At 39.6% G+C, this 21,287-nt stretch overlaps 1 protein-coding gene across 17 annotated transcripts in view; it reads right to left on the reverse strand.

Moving 5' to 3' along the window:
• The window catches only part of LOC104002446 (uncharacterized), a 246,214-nt gene that overhangs the window by 110,282 nt on the left and 114,645 nt on the right, over positions 1-21,287 (reverse strand). For 9 of the 17 annotated variants that reach the window (XM_063794371.1, XM_063794370.1, XM_063794373.1 and 6 more), the window contains exons 4-5: positions 2,509-2,647; positions 281-323 (exon numbers count right to left, since the gene is read on the reverse strand). In XM_063794371.1, the coding sequence (XP_063650441.1) occupies positions 281-323; positions 2,509-2,647 (182 nt within the window). The remainder of the gene's footprint in view (positions 1-280; positions 324-2,508; positions 2,648-21,287) is intronic. The other 8 variants (XR_010151527.1, XM_063794378.1, XM_063794375.1 and 5 more) reach the window with 1 other exon arrangement.

Below are 21,287 nucleotides of genomic sequence, written 5' to 3' on the forward strand. Positions count from 1 at the left end.
TTATTTAATTTTGTAAAAAAATAATTTGTTTTAGAAAGAAAGACAAACATGCCACTGCATGCCAGCCTGGGGAGTCAGAGTGAGACCCTGTCTCAAAAAAACAAAAACAAAAACAAAAAAACAATGGCTCAACCCCTCATCTGCACACTTCAGCCTGCCTAAAATGGGAAGGAGGACATAGACAGCCAGCAATTTTCTTTTAAGGGTATAACAGAGTAGTTTCACAAGACATTTCGTTCTTACCCTATAGGCCAGAATTCAGTCAAATGGGTACACCTACCTGCAGCTGGGGAAAAAGTCCATGATAATGGCCTTACACTCATCTAAAACAGACAAGAGAAAATGAGATATTAGCGGGAAAATCTGAACCCCTGCCTCTGTTTTTTTACCTTATAAAAACTTATCCACCAAGATGTTTATTTTTATACACATTTTCCTACAAAGCATATTACTAGATTTTATAACAGCATTATTGAGATATAATTTACATACCATAGAATGTATCCTTTTAAAGTGTACAATTCAGCAGTTTTTAGTCAATCCAGTTATATAAACATCACCACTATCTAATTTCAGAACATTTTCAACACCTCAAAAATAAATCCCATGTCCATTAGCAATCACTCCCTATTCTAACCTCTCCTCGCTCCTGACAACCACTAATCTACCTTCTGTCTCTATGAACTTGCTTGCATTAGACATTTCATACAAATGGAATCATACAATGCAGGGGTTTTGGTGTCTGGCGTCTTTCGTCCAGCATAACGTTTTCAAGGTTCATCTGTGTTGTAGCGTGCATTAATACTGTACTTCATTCATTTTTATGACCAAATAGTATCCATTGTATGGATATATTGCATTTTGTGTTTCCAATCATCAGTTGATGAACATTTGGGCTACTTCCACTTTTTGGCTATTATAAGTAATGCAGCTAAGAACATTCTTGAAGAAGTTTGTGTGTGGACATATGTTTTCAAGTCTTCTGGATTTATACTTAATCATGGAATTACTAGATCATATGGTAATTCTATCTTTAACATTTTGAGAAACTGCCAAATTGTTTTCTATAGAGGTTGCAGCATTTCACCATTCCACCAATAAAGTATGAGGGTTCCAATTTCTCTGCATGCTCACCAACACTTGTTATTGTCTGTCTTTTTAAATTTTAGCCATTCTAATGGGTGTGTCACGAATCTCATTGTGGTTTTGATTTGCATTTTCCTAGAGACTAATGATATAAACCATCTTTTAATGTACTTATGCCCATTTGTGTATCTTCTTCAGAAAAAAAATGCTTATTCAAATCCTTTGCCCATTTTTAATTACATATTTGTCTTTTTATTATTCAGTTTTTTTGTTTTTTGTTTTTTTTGAGATGGAGTTTTGCTCTTGTTGCCCAGGCTGGAGTGCAATGGCACGATCTCAGCTCACCACAACCTCCGCCTCCTGGGTTCAAGCGATTTTCCTGCCTCAGCCTCCCGAGTAGCTGGGATTACAGCCATGTGCCACCATGCCCGGCTAATTTTGTATTTTTAGTAGAAGTGGGGTTTTTCCATGATGATCAGGCTGGTCTCAAACTCCCAACCTCAGGTGATCGGCCCGCCTCGGCCTCTCAAAGTGCTGGGAATACAGGCATGAGCCACCGCGCCCGGCCTATTATTCAGTTGTAAGAGCACTTTGTATATTCTTGATACAAGCCTCTTCTTAGATATATGATTTGAAAATATTCTGTCATGTTCAGTGGATTGTGTTTTTACTTTTTTTTTTTTTCGAACTAGGTTCTCACTCTGTCACCCAGGCTGAAATGCATGGTGTGATCACAGCTCACTCAGCCTCAGGTGATCCTCCAACCTCAGCCTCCCAGGTAACTGGGACAACAGGCGCACACCACCGTGCCCAGCTAATTTTTTGTATTTTTTTGCAGAGAGGGCGTTTCGCCATGTTGCCCATGGTCTCCAGCTCCTGGGCTCAAGCAATCAGCCTGCCTCAGCCTACCTAAGTGTTGGGATTACACGCATAAACCACATGCCAATCTGTTTTTACCTTTTGGTGGTGTTCTGAAGCACAGCAGCTTTTTTTGTTATGCTTAATAAAGTCAGATTAGGCCAGGCACAGTGGCTCATTCCTGTAATCCTAGCATTTTGGGAGGCAGAGGTGGCCAGATCACTTCAGGCCAGGAGTTTGAAACTAGCCTGAGCAACAAAGTGAGACTTCACCTCTACAGAATAAAATAAAATAATTAGCCAGGACTGGTGGCACACCTGTGGTCCCAGCTAATGAAGAGGCTGAGGTGGGAGGATTACTTGAGCCCAGGAGGTCGAGGCTGCAGTGAGCTATAATCGTGCCACTGCAGTCCAGTCTGGTTGACAGAGTAAGACCCTGTCTCAAAAAAAAAATTAAAAATAAAAATAAAGTCAAATATACCTATTTTTTTTCTATTGTTGCTTTTGCTTTTAGTGCCATCTAGGAAACCATTGCTTAATTCAGTTTTACAGCTTTGGCACTTACCTTTAGGTCTATGATCCATTTTGAGGTAATTCTTGGATATGATGCGGGATAGAGTATCTAAATTTACTCTTACAAGTGGATTTCCAATTGTTCTGGCATCATTTTGGGGGATTATTCTTTCCTCCATTGACTTGCCACCCTAGTCAAAAATTAATTCACGGAACATGTAAGGGTTATTTCTGAATCTTCCATTTTGTTCCATTGATCTAAATATCTACCCTTATGCCAGAACCACACTATCTTAATTACTGTACCTAAATTTTCAAGTTGAGAAATGTTAGTCCCCTAATTTTGTTCTTTTTCAAGGTTTCTTGTTTTGTATATTCTGGATCCCTTGCATTTCTATTTAAATTTTAGGACCAACTAGTAGTTTAATGCAGAGCGGGGAAGCAACTAAGATTTTGAAAGAGAATGTCTTGAATCTGTGGATCACTTGGGGGAGTATTGCCATCTGAACAATATCAAGTCTTCCAAATCATGAACATGGGATGTTTTGCCAATTATTTAGGTCTTTTAAAATTTCTTTCAATAATATTGGGCAGTTGTTAGTGTAAACATTTTGCACTTCTTTGTTAAATTTATTCATAAATATTTTATTCTTTTTGATACTGTTAAAATAGAATTGTTGTCTTAATTCCATTTTCAACTTGTTCATTGCTAGTGTATAGAAATAGAATTTATTGATTTTATTACATATTGATATATCGATCTTGTATTCTGCAACCTTGCTAAACTCAACAATTAGCACTAATAAATTTTTAATAAATTCCTTGAGATCTTCTGTGAACAAGATCACGTCATCTTCAAAGACAGTTCTATTTCTCTCTTGTCAGGCTGGGTACATATATGTTTTAATTTTAAAATCTTTCAGATGGATTGACCCTTTTATTATTATAAAATGTCTATCTTTGTCTTTAGTAACACTTTTTGTCTTGAAGTCTATTTCGTCTTCAAGAGAGCCACTCCAGTTCTCTTTTGGTTACTGTTTGCCTAGTATGTTTCCATCCTTTAACTTTCAATGAATTTGTGTCTTTGAATCTAAAGTTTGTCTCTTGTAGACAGCATAGAGCTGGATTATGTTTTTTGTCCATTTTGCCAATCTCTGCCTTTTCATTGGAGTGGTTAATACATTTCTATTAAGTAATTACAAATAAGGTAAGTTTTTATCTTCCACTTCGCTATTTATTTTCTATATATCTTCTACCATATTTGATTCCTCTGTTCATCCATTATTGCCTTATTTTATGTTAAATACATATTATATAGTATATTGTTTTAATGTCCTTGCTGTTTGTTTTACTTTTTTTTTAATTTTCTTAGTGGTTGCCCCATACATTATGATCAACATCCCAATTTAGAACAATTTAGTTCAAATTACTACCGACTTAATTTCAATAGTGTACTAAAATTTTGTTTCCATATAGCTCCATTTCTTCTCTCTCCTTTGTGCAATTTTGTCAATTAACTTGTATCTTTACACAGTGTAAGCCCATAAACACAGTTTTATAATTCTTGCTTTATGAAGTAGGTGTTTAAATAAGAGAATAAATGATTTACAAACAAAATACATTTATACTATATTTTTATTTACCTATGTAGTACATTTACCAGTTACTCTCTAATGTCTTTTCATTTCAGCCTGAAGGACTCTCTCTTTAGTAGTTCTTGTAGGGCAGGTCTGCTAGTAACAATCTCTCAGTTTTTCCTACTCTGGAAATGATTTTATTTATCCTTTATATTTGGAGAAAAGTTTCATTTAATATAGAAGTCCTGATGAATAGTCTTTCTATCATCCTTTTGAATATGTAAACAATAGCCTTTTGATATTCTTGGGTTTTTACCAGAAGTCAACTGTTAAATCTTATGGTGGACTCTATGATTCTCTTGCTGCTTTCAAGATTTTCTCTGTCTTGATAGTTTATAATGTATCCAGGTGTGGATCAATTTGTGTTAAGTTTACTTGGAGTTTTTTAAAATTTTTGAATGTACAGGTTAACGTTTTTTATCAAGCTTGGGAAGTTTTCAGCCATTATTTTCTCAAATACAGTTTCAACTTTTCTTCTCTCCTCTTCTTCTGTGATTATTACATATATTTTAGTACACTAGTGTCCCATAGATTCATTTTTATTCATTTCTTTTTTCTTTTTCTTCCCAAATCTGGATAATCTCAGTTGAACTATGTTCAGGATCACTGATTCTTTCTTCTGTCAGTTCGTATCTGCTATTAGGCAACTCTAGCAAATTTTTATTTCAATTATTGTATTTTTTCATTTTAGATCTCTATTTTTCTTTTTGATAATTTCTATCTATTCATTGAAATTCTTTATTTGGCGAAGTATTATTTTCATGCTTTAATTCTCTAAATATGTTTTTCTTTCCTTTTTTCAACTTACTAATAGTAGCTGACTTAAAGTTTTTGTATAGTAATTCCAACATCTGGACTTCTTCAAGTACTATTTCTATTTACTTTTACTTTTTCCTGTTTCCTCATGTATCTCATGCATATTTTTTGAAAACTGGACATATATATAATATAAAATATAAATAAAATATAAAATAAAATTATAAAAAATATATATATATATAAAATTATATAATGTGGCTATTCTGGAAAGAAGATTCCTTCAAGATTTGTTACTGTTGAAGTTTATTGTTGTTGCTGCTGTTTGTTCAGTGACTTTTTCAAACTAATTCTGTAACATTTGTAGTCTTGGTCATGTACAGCCACTAAAGTCTCTGTTTAGAAACTCTGTGCTTAGCTAATACTTAGACAGAGGGTTTTTTTCTTTTCCTTTTTTTTTTTTGAGACAAGGTACAAATACAGCTCACCTCAACCTCAACTTGCTGGGCTCAGGTGATCCTCCTGCCTAGCCTCCCAAATAGGTGGGACCACAGGGGCATAATTTTTTTAATTTTTTTTTTGACACAGGATCTCACCATGTTGTCCAGGCTGGTCTCACACTCCTAAGCTCAAGTGATCCTCCTGCCTCAGCCTCCAAAAGGGTAGGATTGTAGTCACGAGCCACCACACTCACCCCAGAGATTTTCTTAAATGACTTGAAACAGTGAGTCCCCTAGGCTTCAGTAAGAAGTTCTGGAAGAGGGGAGGGCATCTACAATGCTCAGTCAGGTCATTGAGAATTCTGCCTCTGCCTTCACTTCCTGCTTACACAGAAACTTCAGGTTAGTCACAGACGAGAACTCAGAACCTCCTCAGATCTTTCTGGAGCAGGTGCATAGCCCCGAACTTGCACGTGGACTTCTAGATTCCTGGGAATATGTTGGAGCTCTTCAAAACCTTCTATGGTCATATCATTCTTTAGTTTTTCCTTTTTAAATGTTTTGCTCAGCCTCTTGGTAGCCTCATCTGTTATTATCACCTCAGGTAGCTGCCACATTAAATAATTGCCACTGACTGTTTTCAACAAATAGTTTAGCAAAAGGCTATTTGTACAGAGTAAAGTCTGAGTCATATCAAAGACAAGCTGTGAGACAGGTCAAACAGTGAAAGTTTTCTGGAGATGGAACTTCTCCCCTTCAGTAGCTGCTAGGCTGCTTACATTCAGGACTACCATAATTGTGAGGCTGTTAGTTTTCAATATTACTACAGAACTGGAGAGAGTGGAATGGGACTAGGGCAAGTTAAAACATCACAACACTTATTATTCTTACCAAGATTCAGCCACCTTCCTTGAATCAACACTCTTCACGTTACTGAAAACCTTCGATTAATTTTCAGAGTTCTGAAAAAGTTGCTTTTACCTATTTTTCCAGTACTCTTATTGCTTTTATGAGGAAGTGGTATGTATTTTTTTTTAATGTCCTCACTCTACCATTCCAAAAGTGCTTTCTCACATCTTTGTATTTTAAGCTAAATAAGTTTATACCTTCAGAGTTTGTCATCATAGCATGAGTTGGGCCAAAATATAACTATGGTACTGGGCACAATGGCTCACACCTGTAATCCAAGTGCTTGAGGCCAGGAGTTTGAGAGCAGCCTGGGTAACAAAGTGAAGCCTTCATCTCTACAAAAAAAAATTTTTTTTTAATTAGCCAGGTATGGAGGTGCACACCTGTAGTCCCAGCTACTTCGGAAGCTAAGCCAGGAGGATCACCTGAACCTAGGAGTTTAAGGTTACATTGAGCACTGTGATCACACCATGGCACTCCAGCCTGGACAACAGAGTGAGACCTTGTCTTTTAAAGAATAAGTTTATATATATATAGTTTTATATATATATAGTTTTATATATATAGTTATATATATAGTTTTATATATATAGTTTTATATATATAGTTATATATATATATGTATATATATATAAAACTATGGCAAGGGATTTTTTTTTAAAAGCCCAAAATAGTTTTTAGTCAAACCCAGGAGTGAGTCACCTCAGAGATTGTCTTATAAAAATCACTTTGAAAGCAAAAACTGAACTTCGTCAGTATGCCAATGCTGACTCTCCAAATATTTGAATTTCAACAAATATTATGAATTTCATTCTACATGCAAGCATCTGTGTTAGCTGCAATGGAAAATCCAAAGACATGATACATGAGGTCTTCTCTAAGAAGATTTAAAGAACACACACATCCCAGAAGCTAAATTATAAGACAAAGATACGCGCCTCTCATTCACCCATAGGCAACACTAACCCAGAGATACATTGGGACCATAGTAATGCTAAAAATTTATACTCATTCCCTCTTATCTGTGACTTGCAGAAACTCCAATTCCCATCACCATAGTTTTTTCTGTTTCCACAAGAGTCCTGAGTTCTTTAAGAGGTATCTTAAAGAGGCTGCTTAGCCCAGTGGCTGTCAGATCTAGAGTGGTTAAAGGATAATGTCCAAGCCAATCCCACTTAGAGGAGCTGTACAGCAAGAGCTTGGGCTCCATAAATGAAGGATCCATTTTCATCTCTTCTCCAAGCAGAAAGTGGTTCTTCTTCCCAAAAGTACTTAAACTCACTTTTCACACTACCTCCTGTGGGCTTTGAATTCAAGCAGAGAAAGATCTTATTGCCATTTTCTATTAGGCTCAAGACTTCAGACATTATTTATCACTTAATGTCTAACATGTAAAATGGAAATACTAATGCCTACCTACCACTTGGGGCTGTAGGAATTAAATGAGATAACATATTTACACTGTTTGGCTCACAGAAAACTTTTCATAAATGTTTATTCTTCTTCTGAAAGCACGAAGCTATTCTTTTGAAAGATCACCAGGAGATGAACCTCATCCTGAGGGATCTGCAGGTATATGGAGGCAGCTCCTTTGTCTTGCTCCATTTATTTATTTATTTCTTTATTTGAGACAAGGTTTTATTCTGTCACCCAGGCTGGAGCACATTGGTATCACAGCTCACTGCAGCCTTGACCTCTCCTGGCTCAGGGGATCCTCCCACCTTAGCCTCCCGAGTAGCTGGGACTAGAGGTGTGCACCACCATGCCTGGCTACTTTTTTTTTTTTCGGTAGAGACAAGGTTTCTCCAAGCTGCCCAGGCTGGTCTCAAACTCCTGAGCTCAAGCGATCCTCCCACTACAGTCTCCCAAAGTGCTGGGATTACCAGTGTGAGCTCTGGGTCCCCGCATTGCTCTTATCTCAACTCAAGTATCACCTCCCCAGAAAGGCCTTCCCTGACCACTCATCCAAAATAAATTCTCATTTAGCTGCTCTCTTTCCCATTACTAAGATGGCCAATCATCCCAGTTTGCCTAGGACTGAGGGCTTACCTGGGACACAAGATTTTCTGTGCTAACAGCAGGGCAGCCCTGGGCAAACTAGGAAAAGCTGGTCAACCTATCATCATCCTGCTTTGGTGTTTGTTTGGGGTTTTTTTGGCATAGTTTTTGCCTTATCTGATAAAATTCAGTTTACTTTTTTTGTTGTTTCCTCATTTCCTTCAAGCTAAAATGGGAACCCCTTGAGGTCCAGACTGGATCTTGTCTGTGTGGTTTACAGCTGTGTTCAGATGCCTGTAACACCACAGGACACACAGTAGGCACTACATGCTATTAATATTCATGGAAAAGCTGACTGAATTGCTCATTCATTAATTGATTCATTTTCTAAAATGCTCACCTTTCTATTCTCCAAGTTTAATAACCGAAACGCATAGGTGATGCCAACTTTTGTATGATACCACAATTAATAAAAAGGCATTTTGCATGGCTATGATGACTGGGTTATAAGCACTTGAACCTCTGTGGTAGGGAGAACTTCAGACAGCTGTGTTCTTTTTCTTCTGATCCCAAACAATATAATTAAAAAGGATTCACTGAAATGTAGACGTTTCTACCATTTACCCTGGAATGTTGGCTCTACCAAATATAACCCAGTCTGTAAACACAAGATTAGTGTCTGTGAAAAGAAAGCTCTCCTTCTACAAAACGGCATTCAAAGGAAAATCTCCACCTTTTCTTCTTCTTACAGAAGCAGGAGCATTACTCATAAGACCCATAATTACTTTAAATATTCCACAAGGATATAAGAGCTACAAATGTTAAAACAATCTGAGACCGCATCTTTGGACTCTACAATGAGCCAGATAAAGATGGTGCCCTTTTCTCCACTATCAGTTTACTACATAAATGAGAAGACATAAAGTAGTTTTAGATTTAATTAAAGTAATTGACTGGATTGCATTTTGTAGTCCTGATCGTCATTAACATTCTTGACCTCTCCGTCACACAGATGTGCCGGAGAATTTTTCCGATGGATATTTATTATGAATATTATCATCAATAAGCACCATCAACATATTAAAATTAATTTTAACTTCTTTATGGAAGACTGAAAGCACAACCAGCTTTTGAAACCATCCGCTCTAAATCATTTTTTATCGATTCAACATGACTAAACCTCAACTACAACTAATAGGGAATTTTATGTGTGTGTAGGCAAGTTTCTATATATATAAAATATTTAATGTTATTTCATCTCTAACTCTGGTTACATTAATCATGTAACCATATTTTCCAGAGCCTAAGGATTCACTTGCTATTTTAAGCACTTACTGTGCACTCCTCACGCTGGCTGGCTTGTTTCATGTCCACATGGTTACGCAGCGACACATGGACATTTGGTCTTATTTTGACTGCTCGCAAAGGGCTTAATAAAAGACAGGCTTTGGTGCATCAAAAGAACTTAGCCCACAGGTGTTCTGAGCTGGGCTAACTTGTATGTAGAACAAACAATTAAGCTCTGGAATTTGAGACTCTAAATTGTATCAGTTGAGCACCTGTTCTGAAGAGAGGAAAACACCTTTCATTACATTACCCGAGGGCATGACAGGCTCTGGGCTGTGTAGAGTTACAGCAGATCCTATTCTGGCATGCTAGCTGAGATGCTGCCACTCCTTCTGTTAATGCTGCCAAGGACTTCGAGTTGAACATTTTTAGAGAATACCTCCGTCTCTGTCTCCATCTCCATTTCCATCCATGTGCCTCTCCATATCGCCTTCCACATGTACCACTTTACTGAGCACCTACTACAAGCCAGACAAAGTGCTAAAGATTTTAAACATGGTACATGTAATCCCTCCCAATCACCCTGCAAGGCTTAGTACCAAAAGTCATGTCAGTTTTAGTGGGGAAGTCAGGATTCAAAGCCAGGTGGGTTGGACACTAGAACCTGTAGTCTTGATCATCATGCTATCTGGTGGGCAGCCTCCAGGTTTTCACAGGCTCCGGGGTGTCTTCTGGCCTCCTTTCTGGCCCCTCCTTCAGGTCTTAGATCTTCAGCCTTCCTACGTCTCTATTTTTGGTCCTCTTCTTTCTCACTCTAAGGAGCTCCCTGATAATTCCATGCACTCCCATCATGGCCCCAGTCACCATCCATGAGCCACCAGCTTTAAAACCTCTCCAGGGGCTGGGCGCAGAGGACCACGCCTGTAATCCCAGCACTCTGGGAGGCTGAGGCAGGGGAATCACCTGAGGTCAGGAGTTCGAGACCAGCCTGGCCAACATGACAAAAATCCGTCTCTACTAAAAATACAAAAATTAGCCGGGCATGGTGGTGCACACCTGTAATCCCAGCTACTCAGGAGGCGAAGGCAGGAGAATCACTTGAACCCAGGAAGTGGAGGTTGCAGGGAGCTGAGATGGCGCCATTGCACGCCAGCCTGGGCAACAAGAGAGAAACTCCGTCAAAAAATAAATAAATAAAAATAAAAAATAAAAAAAAACCTCTCCAGGGAGGTTTTACTTCAACTGACTGCTCCCATCTGCATTGGAGAGACTCTCTCTTGGACCGCCCCAACATTGCCCTTCCAGAACTGACCTAAGTGAGCATCTTTCTCAGCAAGCCTGCTCCTCTTCCAGCATGGCCACCCTGGAAACGACAGCACCCATCAGTCACCTGAGCTCCTCCCTCTTCCTCTTCCTCTGGATCTACTTCACTCCCTCAACCCATTCTCCACCTGGCACTGCCAGAGTAATCTTCCAAAAACACAAATGTAGTGCCTCTCCTTCAAACCCACCAATGGCTTTTGAATTCCTTTGCAGATAAAAGACTTGTTGACTTGGCCACAAAATCTGGCATGTTTTTTAGCGAGCTTCAAACCACTCTTTTTCTTTATCTCAGCTGCCTTCTCTTCCCTATCAGGCGACATGATCCTTTACCTTTTGAGAATTTCCTTAGCCCAAGTACTTCCCAGATTCTTCTTCACATCTGTGCTCAAATGTCATTGTAACAGAAAGGATTTCCCTGACTTTCCCAACTCTCTGTCTTCCATGTCCTACTTTAATTTTTTCACGTCACTTACTACCATTTGTTATATAATATATTAGTTCATTCCCTTGTTTGATTTCTTTCTTCTCCCATCAGAATTCAGCTCCATTACAACAGGGTTGTCTGTATTTTGTATACTGTTGTATAACAACTGCATATAACTGTGCCCAGTAAATAGTAGGCATTCAATAAACGTTTAGTGAATAAACAGAAGTTCTTTTTCCTTGATTCATATATATTTATCATGTAAAATATAAAAGGACTCGACATTTTATTTTGCTGAACTATCTTAGTATAAACAATCACATGGATTCAAGTGAAATTTAACCTAAATTAACTAAAGGGCTGAATTTGCCCAGCCACTGACTTACACCTGCATGTCCCCTGATGTCCAGGTCAGGTATACCAGGTGGACACGCTAGCCACAGGCAGGGGCCAAGTACCTCTTCATGCAAGATACAGCACTTGGCCAGGTGCAGTGGCTCACGCCTGTAATCCCAGCACTTTGGGAGGCTGAGGCAGGCAGATCACTTGAGGCCAGGAGTTCAAGACCAGCCTGGCCAACATGGTAAAACCCTGTCTCCACTAAAAAAATTAAAACAAATTTTAAAAATTAACTGGCCATGGTGGTGCATGCCTGTAAGTCCAGCCACTCGGGAAGCTGAGGCAGGAGAATCGCTTGAACCCAGGAGGCGGAGGTTGCAGTGAGCCAGGATAGCACCACTGCACTCCAGAGTGAGACTCTGTCTCCAGAAAAAAAAAAAAAAAAGACACAGCACTTATATTGAACCAGAAGTCAGAATGCTTTGGACTATGTGTTTGCTTGTGAAATTCACTATTACAATCTGGATGGACCAGAAAATGCAGGGAATGTGGCAGTCACAGCAACAGGCTTTCTCTCTCTGGGAGGAAGACCATTCTTTGCTAGACAATGGATACATCTAACATACCTCTCTCTGCCTTTGCAAAGAGAGAGGGAGCCTCTTTGGATGCCAAAATATTTGGAATATTGAGGAATTTTGATTGCCCAGAATATTGGGCATGTACAGTCATTATAACAAAAAAGGGACCTTTTTGTGTCGCATTCTTAGCCACTGATGTGATCATAATGACAGCAGCTGACATGTATGATTGCTTCCAATACATTAGACACTGTACATAGTCTCATTTACTCTTCGCAACACCTCTAAGAGGTAGGGAGTTCATTGTCCCTATTTTACAGATATAAGAAAGCTAAAACTTAGTGAAGTTGGGTAATTCGCCCAAAGTCATGCAGCTGGTTAACCAAAATGTGACTGAAATAACTGTCTTGATCCAAAGCTCATGTTTCTTCACAATTCTGCCTTCCAACCTAAAAATTAGAACCATCAATCCCTTCAAGAAATTTTAAAGCTGGTTTTTGCATAGTAAAGATGAAAAGAATGCCATTATAAACATAAATGGTGAAAGGAACACCAGAAAGTAGTAGTAAAGGAACACCAAATAGCCCAGCTAAAAAAAAGTGCCTCAAGAGTTAGAGGAAAAGCAATGTCAGTCTGAGTTAGGATCATCAGAGTGGGCTTCATAAAGCAGGTGACATCTCTGTTGGATGAGCTTGAAAAGATAGAGGGGATAATGACGATTTTTCCCAAAAGGAGAATCCAAAAGGCCATCCAAACTGGGCATCAGAAAGGGAGAAACAGCATAAACAGAGCCATGGCAAGAGAAGTTCGAAGAGGTTAAACTGGGGCAGTGTTTTCCAAACTGTTCAACAAGGTAACCATGGTTAGGTGCAGAAAAGGGTTTAACATTGATCATGCTTGGTAAGTGTTGAGTTAATCACATTTTTGCAGGACTTCTTGGAGCCTTTAGTGAGGCTAAGTACATTAAGTGCCTCATGAAGAGTGAGGATATTATACATTGGGTTTGTTTTCCTGATGTATTTGACTAATAGACTCCCCTGCCTCTTTTGCTTTGATTTTTTGTTTGTTTGTTTTTTGTTTTTTTGTTTTGAGATGGAGTCTCGTTCTGTCGCCCAGGCTTGAGTGCAGTGGCATGATCTTGGCTCACTGTAACCTCTGCCTCCCACGTTCGAGAGATTCTTGTGCTTCAGCCTCCAGTCCTTCAGCTGGGACTATAGGCATGCACCACCACGCCCACCTAATTTTTTATATATTTTTTAGTAGAGACAGGGTTTCACCATGTTGGCCAGGCTGGTCTCAAACCCCTGACCTCATGTGATCCACCTGCCTCGGCCTCCCAAAGTGCTGGGATTACAGGTGTGAGCTATCAAACTAAGCCAATTTTTTTTTTAATGGAGAAACTGTGAACATCTCATTAAACTGGCAATCCACTGAATGAGTTTAAGAAGTGATGTTTTAATAAAGCGTATTCAATTAGGAAAAGAGGAAGTCAAATTGTCCCTGTTTCCAGATGACATGATTGTATATCTAGAAATCCCCATCGTGTCAGCCCAAAATCTCCTTAAGCTGATAAGCAACTTCAGCAAAGTCTCAGGATACAAAATCAATGTGCAAAAATCACAAGCATTCTTACACACCAATAACAGACAAACAGAGAGCCAAATCATGAGTGAACTCCCATTCACAATTGCTTCAAAGAGAATAAAATACCTGGGAATCCAACTTACAAGGGATGTGAAGGACCTCTTCAAGGAGAACTACAAACCACTGCTCAACACAATAAAAGAGGACACAAACAAATGGAAGAACATTCTATGCTCATGGATAGGAAGAATCAATATTGTGAAAATGGCCATACTGCACAAAGTAATTTATAGATTCAATGCCATCCCCATCAAGCTACCAATGACTTTCTTCACAGAATTGGAAAAAACTACTTTGAAGTTTATATGGAAACAAAAAAGAGCCCGCATTGCCAAGTCAATCCTAAGCCAAAAGAACAAAGCTGGAGGCATCACGCTACCTGACTTCAAACTATACTACAAGGCTACAGTAACCAAAACAGCATGGTACTGGTACCAAAAACAGAGATATAGACCAATGGAACAGAACAGAGCCCTCAGAAATAATACCACACACCTACAACTATCTGATCTTTGACAAACTTAACAAAAACAAGAAATGGGGAAAGGATTCCCTATTTAACAAATGGTGCTGGGAAAACTGGCTAGCCATATGGAGAAAGCTGAAACTGGATCCCTTCCTTACACCTTATACAAAAATTAATTCAAGATGGATTAAAGACTTAAATGTTAGACCTAAAACCATAAAAACCCTAGAAGAAAACCTAGGCAATACCATTCAGGACATAGGCATGGGCAAGGACTTCATGTCTAAAAGCAATGGCAACAAAAGCCAAAATTGACAAATGGGATCTAATTAAACTAAAGAGCTTCTGCACAGCAAAAGAAACTACAATCAGAGTGAACAGGCAACCTACAGAATGGCAGAAAATTTTTGCAATCTACTCATCTGACAAAAGGCTAATATCCAGAATCTACAAAGAACTCAAAGAAATGTACAAGAAAAAAACAAACAACCCCATCAAAAAATGGGTGAAGTATATGAACAGACACTTCTCAAAAGAAGACATTTATGCAGCCAACAGACACATGAAAAAATGCTCATCATCACTGGCCATCAGAGAAATGCAAATCAAAAACACAATGAGATACCATCTCACACCAGTTAGAATAGCGATCATTAAAAAGCCAGGACACAACAGGTGCTGGAGAGGATGTGGAGAAATAGGAACACTTTTACACTGTTGGTGGGACTGTGAAGTAGTTCAACCATTGTGGAAAACAGTGTGGCGATTCCTCAGGGATCTAGAACTGGAAATACCATTTGACCCAGCCATCCCATTACTGGGTATATACCCAAAAGAATATACATCATGCTCCTATAAAGACACACGCACACGTATGTTTATTGCGGCACTACTCACAATAGCAAAGACTTGGAACCAACCCAAATGTCCAACAATGATAGACTGGATTAAGAAAATGTGGCACATATACACCATGGAATACTATTCAGCCATAAAAAAGGATGAGTTAATGTCCTTTGTAGAGACATGGATGAAGCTGGAAACCATCATTCTCAGCAAACTATTGCAAGGACAAAAAATCAAACACCGCATGTTCTCACTCAGAGGTGGGAATTGAACAATGAGAACATTTGGACACAGGAAGGGGAATATCACACACCGGGGCCTGTTGTGGAGTGGGGGGGAGTGGGGAGGGAGAGCATTAGGAGATATACCTAATGTTAAATGATGAGTTAATGGGTACAGCACACCAACATGGCACATGTATACATATGTAACAAACCTGCACGTTGTGCACATGTACCCTAGAACTTAAAGTATTATATATATATATATGTATAGAAAAAAAAGAAGTGATGTTTTGCAAACTTTATGGCCAATAACACATAGAAGACCAACAGGAACCATTCCATGGATGACCTGGGTTGCTCTGGTAAGATGCTCTGGCACTGTGGCCCTAGGGCCCTGGTGGAGGTTCTGGATAGGGCCATGCCATGAGCAATTGTTTGAGAAAATTTTTCTGGCAGGAAAGGCAAGCATCAGACCCAGGCCAACTAATGAAGCTACTGTGCGATCCAGTGGTAAGGTGGTGAGTGTCCGAACTAAACTGGAAAACATGGTCTCTTCATCCTTCTCCACTTCTGCAGTTCATCAACACAACAGCTTTCACGCCCTAGTCAATTTTCTGAGGTCATTAGAAAACTGCATCTACATGGTCAGCGGGGAGAAATTGGGCATCAAAAAAATCCCATGAAGATGCAGGAGGAAAAAAAAATCCTAGAAGCTAGTCTGACTGATCATATAATTTCCCTGCTTAAAAGTTTTCAATGTGGGAGGCCGAGGCAGGCAGATCACTTGAGGTCCGGAGTTCAAAACCAGCCTGGCCAGCATAGCAAACCCTGTCTCTACTAAAAAAAAAGTACAAAAATTAGCAGGGCATGGTGGCATGAGCCTATAGTCCCAGCTACACGGGAGGCTGAGGCAGGAGAATCACTTGAACCCAGGAGGTGGAGGTTGCCGTGAGCTGAGATCGCACCACTGCACTCCAGCCTGAGCGACAGAGCGAGACTCCACTTCAAAATAAAATGAAAAAAAAATTTTTTTAAGTATTCAATGGGTCCTCCTTTCCTTTAATATTAAAAATAAAATAGTTTCCCTGCCCTCCAGGGGCCTGTATGGCCTGGCCATTGTCCACCTCTTCTCTGCACCTCTCACTCTGCTCACATTCCCACTGTATCCAAGTCCTTGGGCACTTCATTTGACTGTAAGCTCCATGAGGTCAGGAGGCTGTCTGCTTTTGTTTATCTCATAACTAGCACATAGTAGGAGTTCAATAAATATTTTTAAGGGAATGGGTGGATGGACAGCTTATTTGCAGGAACAGATGTGATTTGTTTTATAATGCTTTCTAGCAGATTCCACCGAAGTCCAGTCCAGTCCCCCAATAACAAGATTAACAAGTTTTAAAATAAAACTTAGCAACTATGCATGTAGCCCTGTTTGACTTTATATCTCACATGACCTCTCCTGTTTCTGTGAATCAGAGCTTCCAGCTGGCTGGGATTCTATCTGTCATTTCTCAGCAGGCAGAAACCCAAAGGCCACAATCTCTGGTTGCTTTATTCTTTTTCCTCTTCACAGATCACCTCAGGGGAGACACCATCTACTATCTTCCTCACAAAACTTCAGCGTCTTGAATTACCTTCCTGACTGCAAACACCTGATTCATCCATTTCTTCCTGGAACTCTTAACTTAGCCAAAATTTTAGGTTGAATTCAATTAGGAAAAATCATACAAAATACCTATTCCCACTCAATTCTAGATTAATCGAAATCTTCCTGTTGAGTTGCTTATGCAGGTAAAACTACACCACCGGCTTTGGATATTTAAAAAAAAAAAAAAAACACTCGAGATAGTCAAAGCCTTCCATATCTAGCCTAAACTACCATTTTCTTCTCATTTCCCACAATATCCACCAATAAATTTACAGTTCAGCCACTGTAATTTCTTTTTGTTTTTGTTAAAACAGAGTCTTGCTCTGTCGCCCAGGCTTGAGTACAGTGGCATGATCTCTGCTCACTGCAACGTCTGCCTCCGGGTTCAATTCTTGTGCCTCAGCCTCCCAAGTAGCTGGGATTACAGGTGTGCATCACCACGCCTGGCTAATTTTTGTATTTTTAGTAGAGACGGGGTTTTGCCATGTTGGCCAGGCTGGTCTTGAATTCCTGGCCTCAAGTGATCCGCCCACTTCAGCCTCCCAAAGTGCTGAGATTACAGGCATAAGACATCATGCCTGGCCCTAGCCACTATAATTTCTAATCGATTTCAATATTTAGAACTGAAGATTATTTTATTTGTACTGCTGTTTTCCATTTGCCAAACTCTTTTATCACCTTATGGGGCTGCTTGTGAACTTCTCTTCTTCCTTAGGCCAGGCAATTCAATGTTTCAAACTGAGTAGGGCTTTCAGACACTGATTTTTATCTTAAAATGGGAGTCGAGAGCATTTTATTCCTTTATTTATTTTTTCTTTGAGACAGGGTCTCGCTCAGTTGCCCAGGCTGGAGTGCAGTGGCTTGATCTCAGCTCACTGCAACCTCCACCTTCCAGGCTCAAGCAATCCTCCCACCTCAGGTTCTTGAGTAGCTAGGACTACAGGCACATGCTGCCATTATATTTATTATACATATTAAATACATATAATATATTATAATTATATATACAAATTACATTTTATATATATATATATATATGAGATGGGGTTTCACTCTGTTGTCCAGGCTGGTCTCAAACCGTGGGGCTCAAGCAATGCACCCACCTCAGCCTTACAAAGTTCTGGAATTACAGGCCTGAGCCACTGCACCTGGCCTTACTGTCACTTTTTCTAAAACATATTTGTGAGAAAGACAAATGGACCCTTTGAGACTCCTTGAGAAATCAATTGAACCCTTGTTATGCCAGATGAGCCCAAGGACATAGTTTTGAAGCCTGGATCTGAGCACTGTGCTGGACCTGGAAACACTTCACTGCTTTCCTTGAGAAGGCAATCTCTCCAATGACTGAGCCCCAGGCACATCCAGGAGGCTTCATAGCACAACACCAACAGCTAGCAAAGGTTGCCCTGCAACTTTAGGTTAGCACTAAGGCCAGAAGTGGGAAGAGGTTGTCGCCAAACACCTTCAGCCATCTGAGCAGCTCTTTCAGCTTGGTTTGTGCTGCTTTGTCCTGGGGACTGTCTAAAATGAAGGACCTATTTGGCTGCCCTCTGCTTTCCCTCTGACTCGCTGAAACACCCGGAATGTTCTCCGAGACGCCTGGAGGTAAATTAAAAGTTCCATTTGTTTATGTATGCCGCCCGTCAGCACTCAGTCAACATCAGCACATACCTTTGGACATTGCCCAGATAAGTTGTATTTGATCTGGTGACCTAAAGGTGAATTGTAGGTTATACTTAATTACACTCATGAGCCAAGTCCAAGTCAGTAACAAACCTTTCTATTTCACTCTGAAATACCGTGAAACCCCTTAAGGGAGTCCACTGATTATACCAAAGAGGTTTGTATGAACCAACTAGGGTAAATAATTAGACTGTATTTTTAATTAATATTGCAATGCCTTCCAGCACAACGATATTTAAGATGATGACAGTATTGGAGATAAGTAGAGAAACAGTCTTGCGTTTAAATCAGGAAGAATGAAGGAAGTTTTGTCAGATTGACAAAAATACCCTATAATTCTAGCAATTTTGTGTCAAAAGTTTCCAGTGTGTTTAAAGGAAGTTTTCAATTTAGTAAATGCTCTGTTTGCCATGGTGAAGATATATAGAAAAATAAATACAGAGAAAACGAAAGGCAGGTAGTATGCATTTTTTTAGTCATGTGAACTTTATGGGAATAATAACAATTAACACAGATTTCATAATGGGCACCATTTCAATTTTTGTTTCATTAAGCTTCGTAAAAATATAGGCTTTTGAAAAAAGCCAGTTCAATTAAAGCATGAACTTTTCATTATTTTTTAACACATTTTACCTATTTTTAATTGATAGAAGTGTTACATATTTTGCCAAGCTAGGAGTTTTTCACACTTCTTTAATTCAAACCAGCTTGATTTTTGCAATTCAAATAGACACATCATTATTTGGTATTACCTGGAAACCAAATAAAGTAACAGTAAAACTTATTAAATAGATCACAATGCATACATTATTTCCTAAAGAAATTTATTTTATACTTTCAGAATGAAGTAAATCATTTTTTTTTTGTTTAACCCTAGCTAAACCTCATAACTCCTTAATGAGAAAGACACTAATAATCTACAAATAATATTTTACAAATGAAAAAACCCAAGCACTAAAAAGTTATGTATCTTGCCCCAGGTCACATAGCAAGTGAAAGGTCAGAATCCTAACACTGGTATTCTGACCACTTGTAACACCTTCTCTAGGCTTAAGATAATAAACAAATTAAGCAAGGGATATGTCTTTTTATTTTTCCCTTTTTTGTTTGTTTGTTTGCTTGCTTTTTCTTTATGTAGTATTGCTGTGCTAGGCACATGTTAGTATCTCAACGAATAATTTGTATTCAGCTTTCTATTAAGCACAGCTCTCTACAACCTGCATTGTTAAACATTTATAGTCAACAACATGATGTTAATTATGACGACCTGAAGACATTGCAAGATAACGAGTCACTTGAAGCATCAAAGAAAGATAAAAATATGTTCATCTGTGCCCTGAACTGCAGATTATTGATAGGGACCAGAGCCAGGGAAACTCTTGGCAGAAGAGGGCAGGTCCCCGGCCCCACCTTCAAGCTGAAAAGCCTAATACTGCAGCCAAAAGTGGGAGTAAAAATCCCTGTTGTCCCTCTTGAATGTTGCCTCTCCCAAAACCACCCATGGCCCACCCCGTCCCGCATCCTGTGACCATAAAAACCCCAGGCTCAGCCAGCAGAGAGAGGAAAAGACGCTGGATGAGGAAAAACTGTGGTTGCACAGTGGAGAGAAGCCGCTTGACTTCAGAGGGACAGCTTGACAGTGTAGCCTTGGAAGGAGTCCAGCTGGAGATGACCAGACTCCAGGGGAAGTTCACCTTCCTGCTCTTTCCCCTTTTCAGCTCCCCTTCCAGCCACTTTCACCAACAAAATCCCCCACATTTACCATCACCAATTCATTCATGCGACCTCATTACTCCAGGATACCAGACAAGAATTCAGATGCCACGAGTGCAGGTGCAAAAGGCTGTCACACTGACCCTCCACTGAGCTGTTAACACTTAAGTGATCCACAGACAGGAAAGCTAAAGGAGCACTGTAGCACTCCTTCTGAAGCTTTAGAGGTAGTGGGCACTCCCCTAGATGCTGCTGAAGGGCCTGCACAAAGTTTAGCTCCTGCCAGTGCCCAAAAGCACTCTCCCTGGCTCCTGCACCCACTCACCTGTTCTCCCCCGCTCCCACAAGGGGTGAAACACAGCAGGACCAAGAGAGTGGAGTCCACCCGTGCCAGCACCAAAGTGGCCAGCTAGTTCTAGCACCCATGCACTCCAGTTCCCACCCATGAAGAGGTCAGGGAAATACCTTGCTTCATTAGTATCACCAGTTGCTGGCTATGAGTTGACCATCTTTATCCGTATGTCCCAAATTAAATTGTTTTTCATCTTCTACCCAACACTTCTCTGTCCAAGCTTCCCAGCTAGAAACTTGGGATTCACCTTCAACTATTTTATTCTCTCATTCACCATCCTTGTGGTTATGGAGTATCCATTCTACCTCCTAAGTATCTCTCAATTCTATCTCTTCCCTCCCATTTTCACTGCCTTAATTCTGACCCTCATTTTCTTGTGCCTAGAAAATTTTAACAGCCTCGTTATAGGTTGCCTTGGGTCTAGTTTCTCATCATCGGCGTTTTTCTTCCCAGGTGCCCAGTGTTACCTTTCTGAAATAGAAATCACTCACTTTCTAAAGACTGCTGGCAGCTGCCTCTACCCTAAAGCAGCCTTTTCTATGCTGAGATCCATGAAACCCTGTGAGC

The sequence above is a fragment of the Pan troglodytes genome, chromosome 16 (assembly GCF_028858775.2).
Source record: "Pan troglodytes isolate AG18354 chromosome 16, NHGRI_mPanTro3-v2.0_pri, whole genome shotgun sequence".
NCBI classification, from domain to species: Eukaryota; Metazoa; Chordata; class Mammalia; order Primates; family Hominidae; genus Pan; species Pan troglodytes.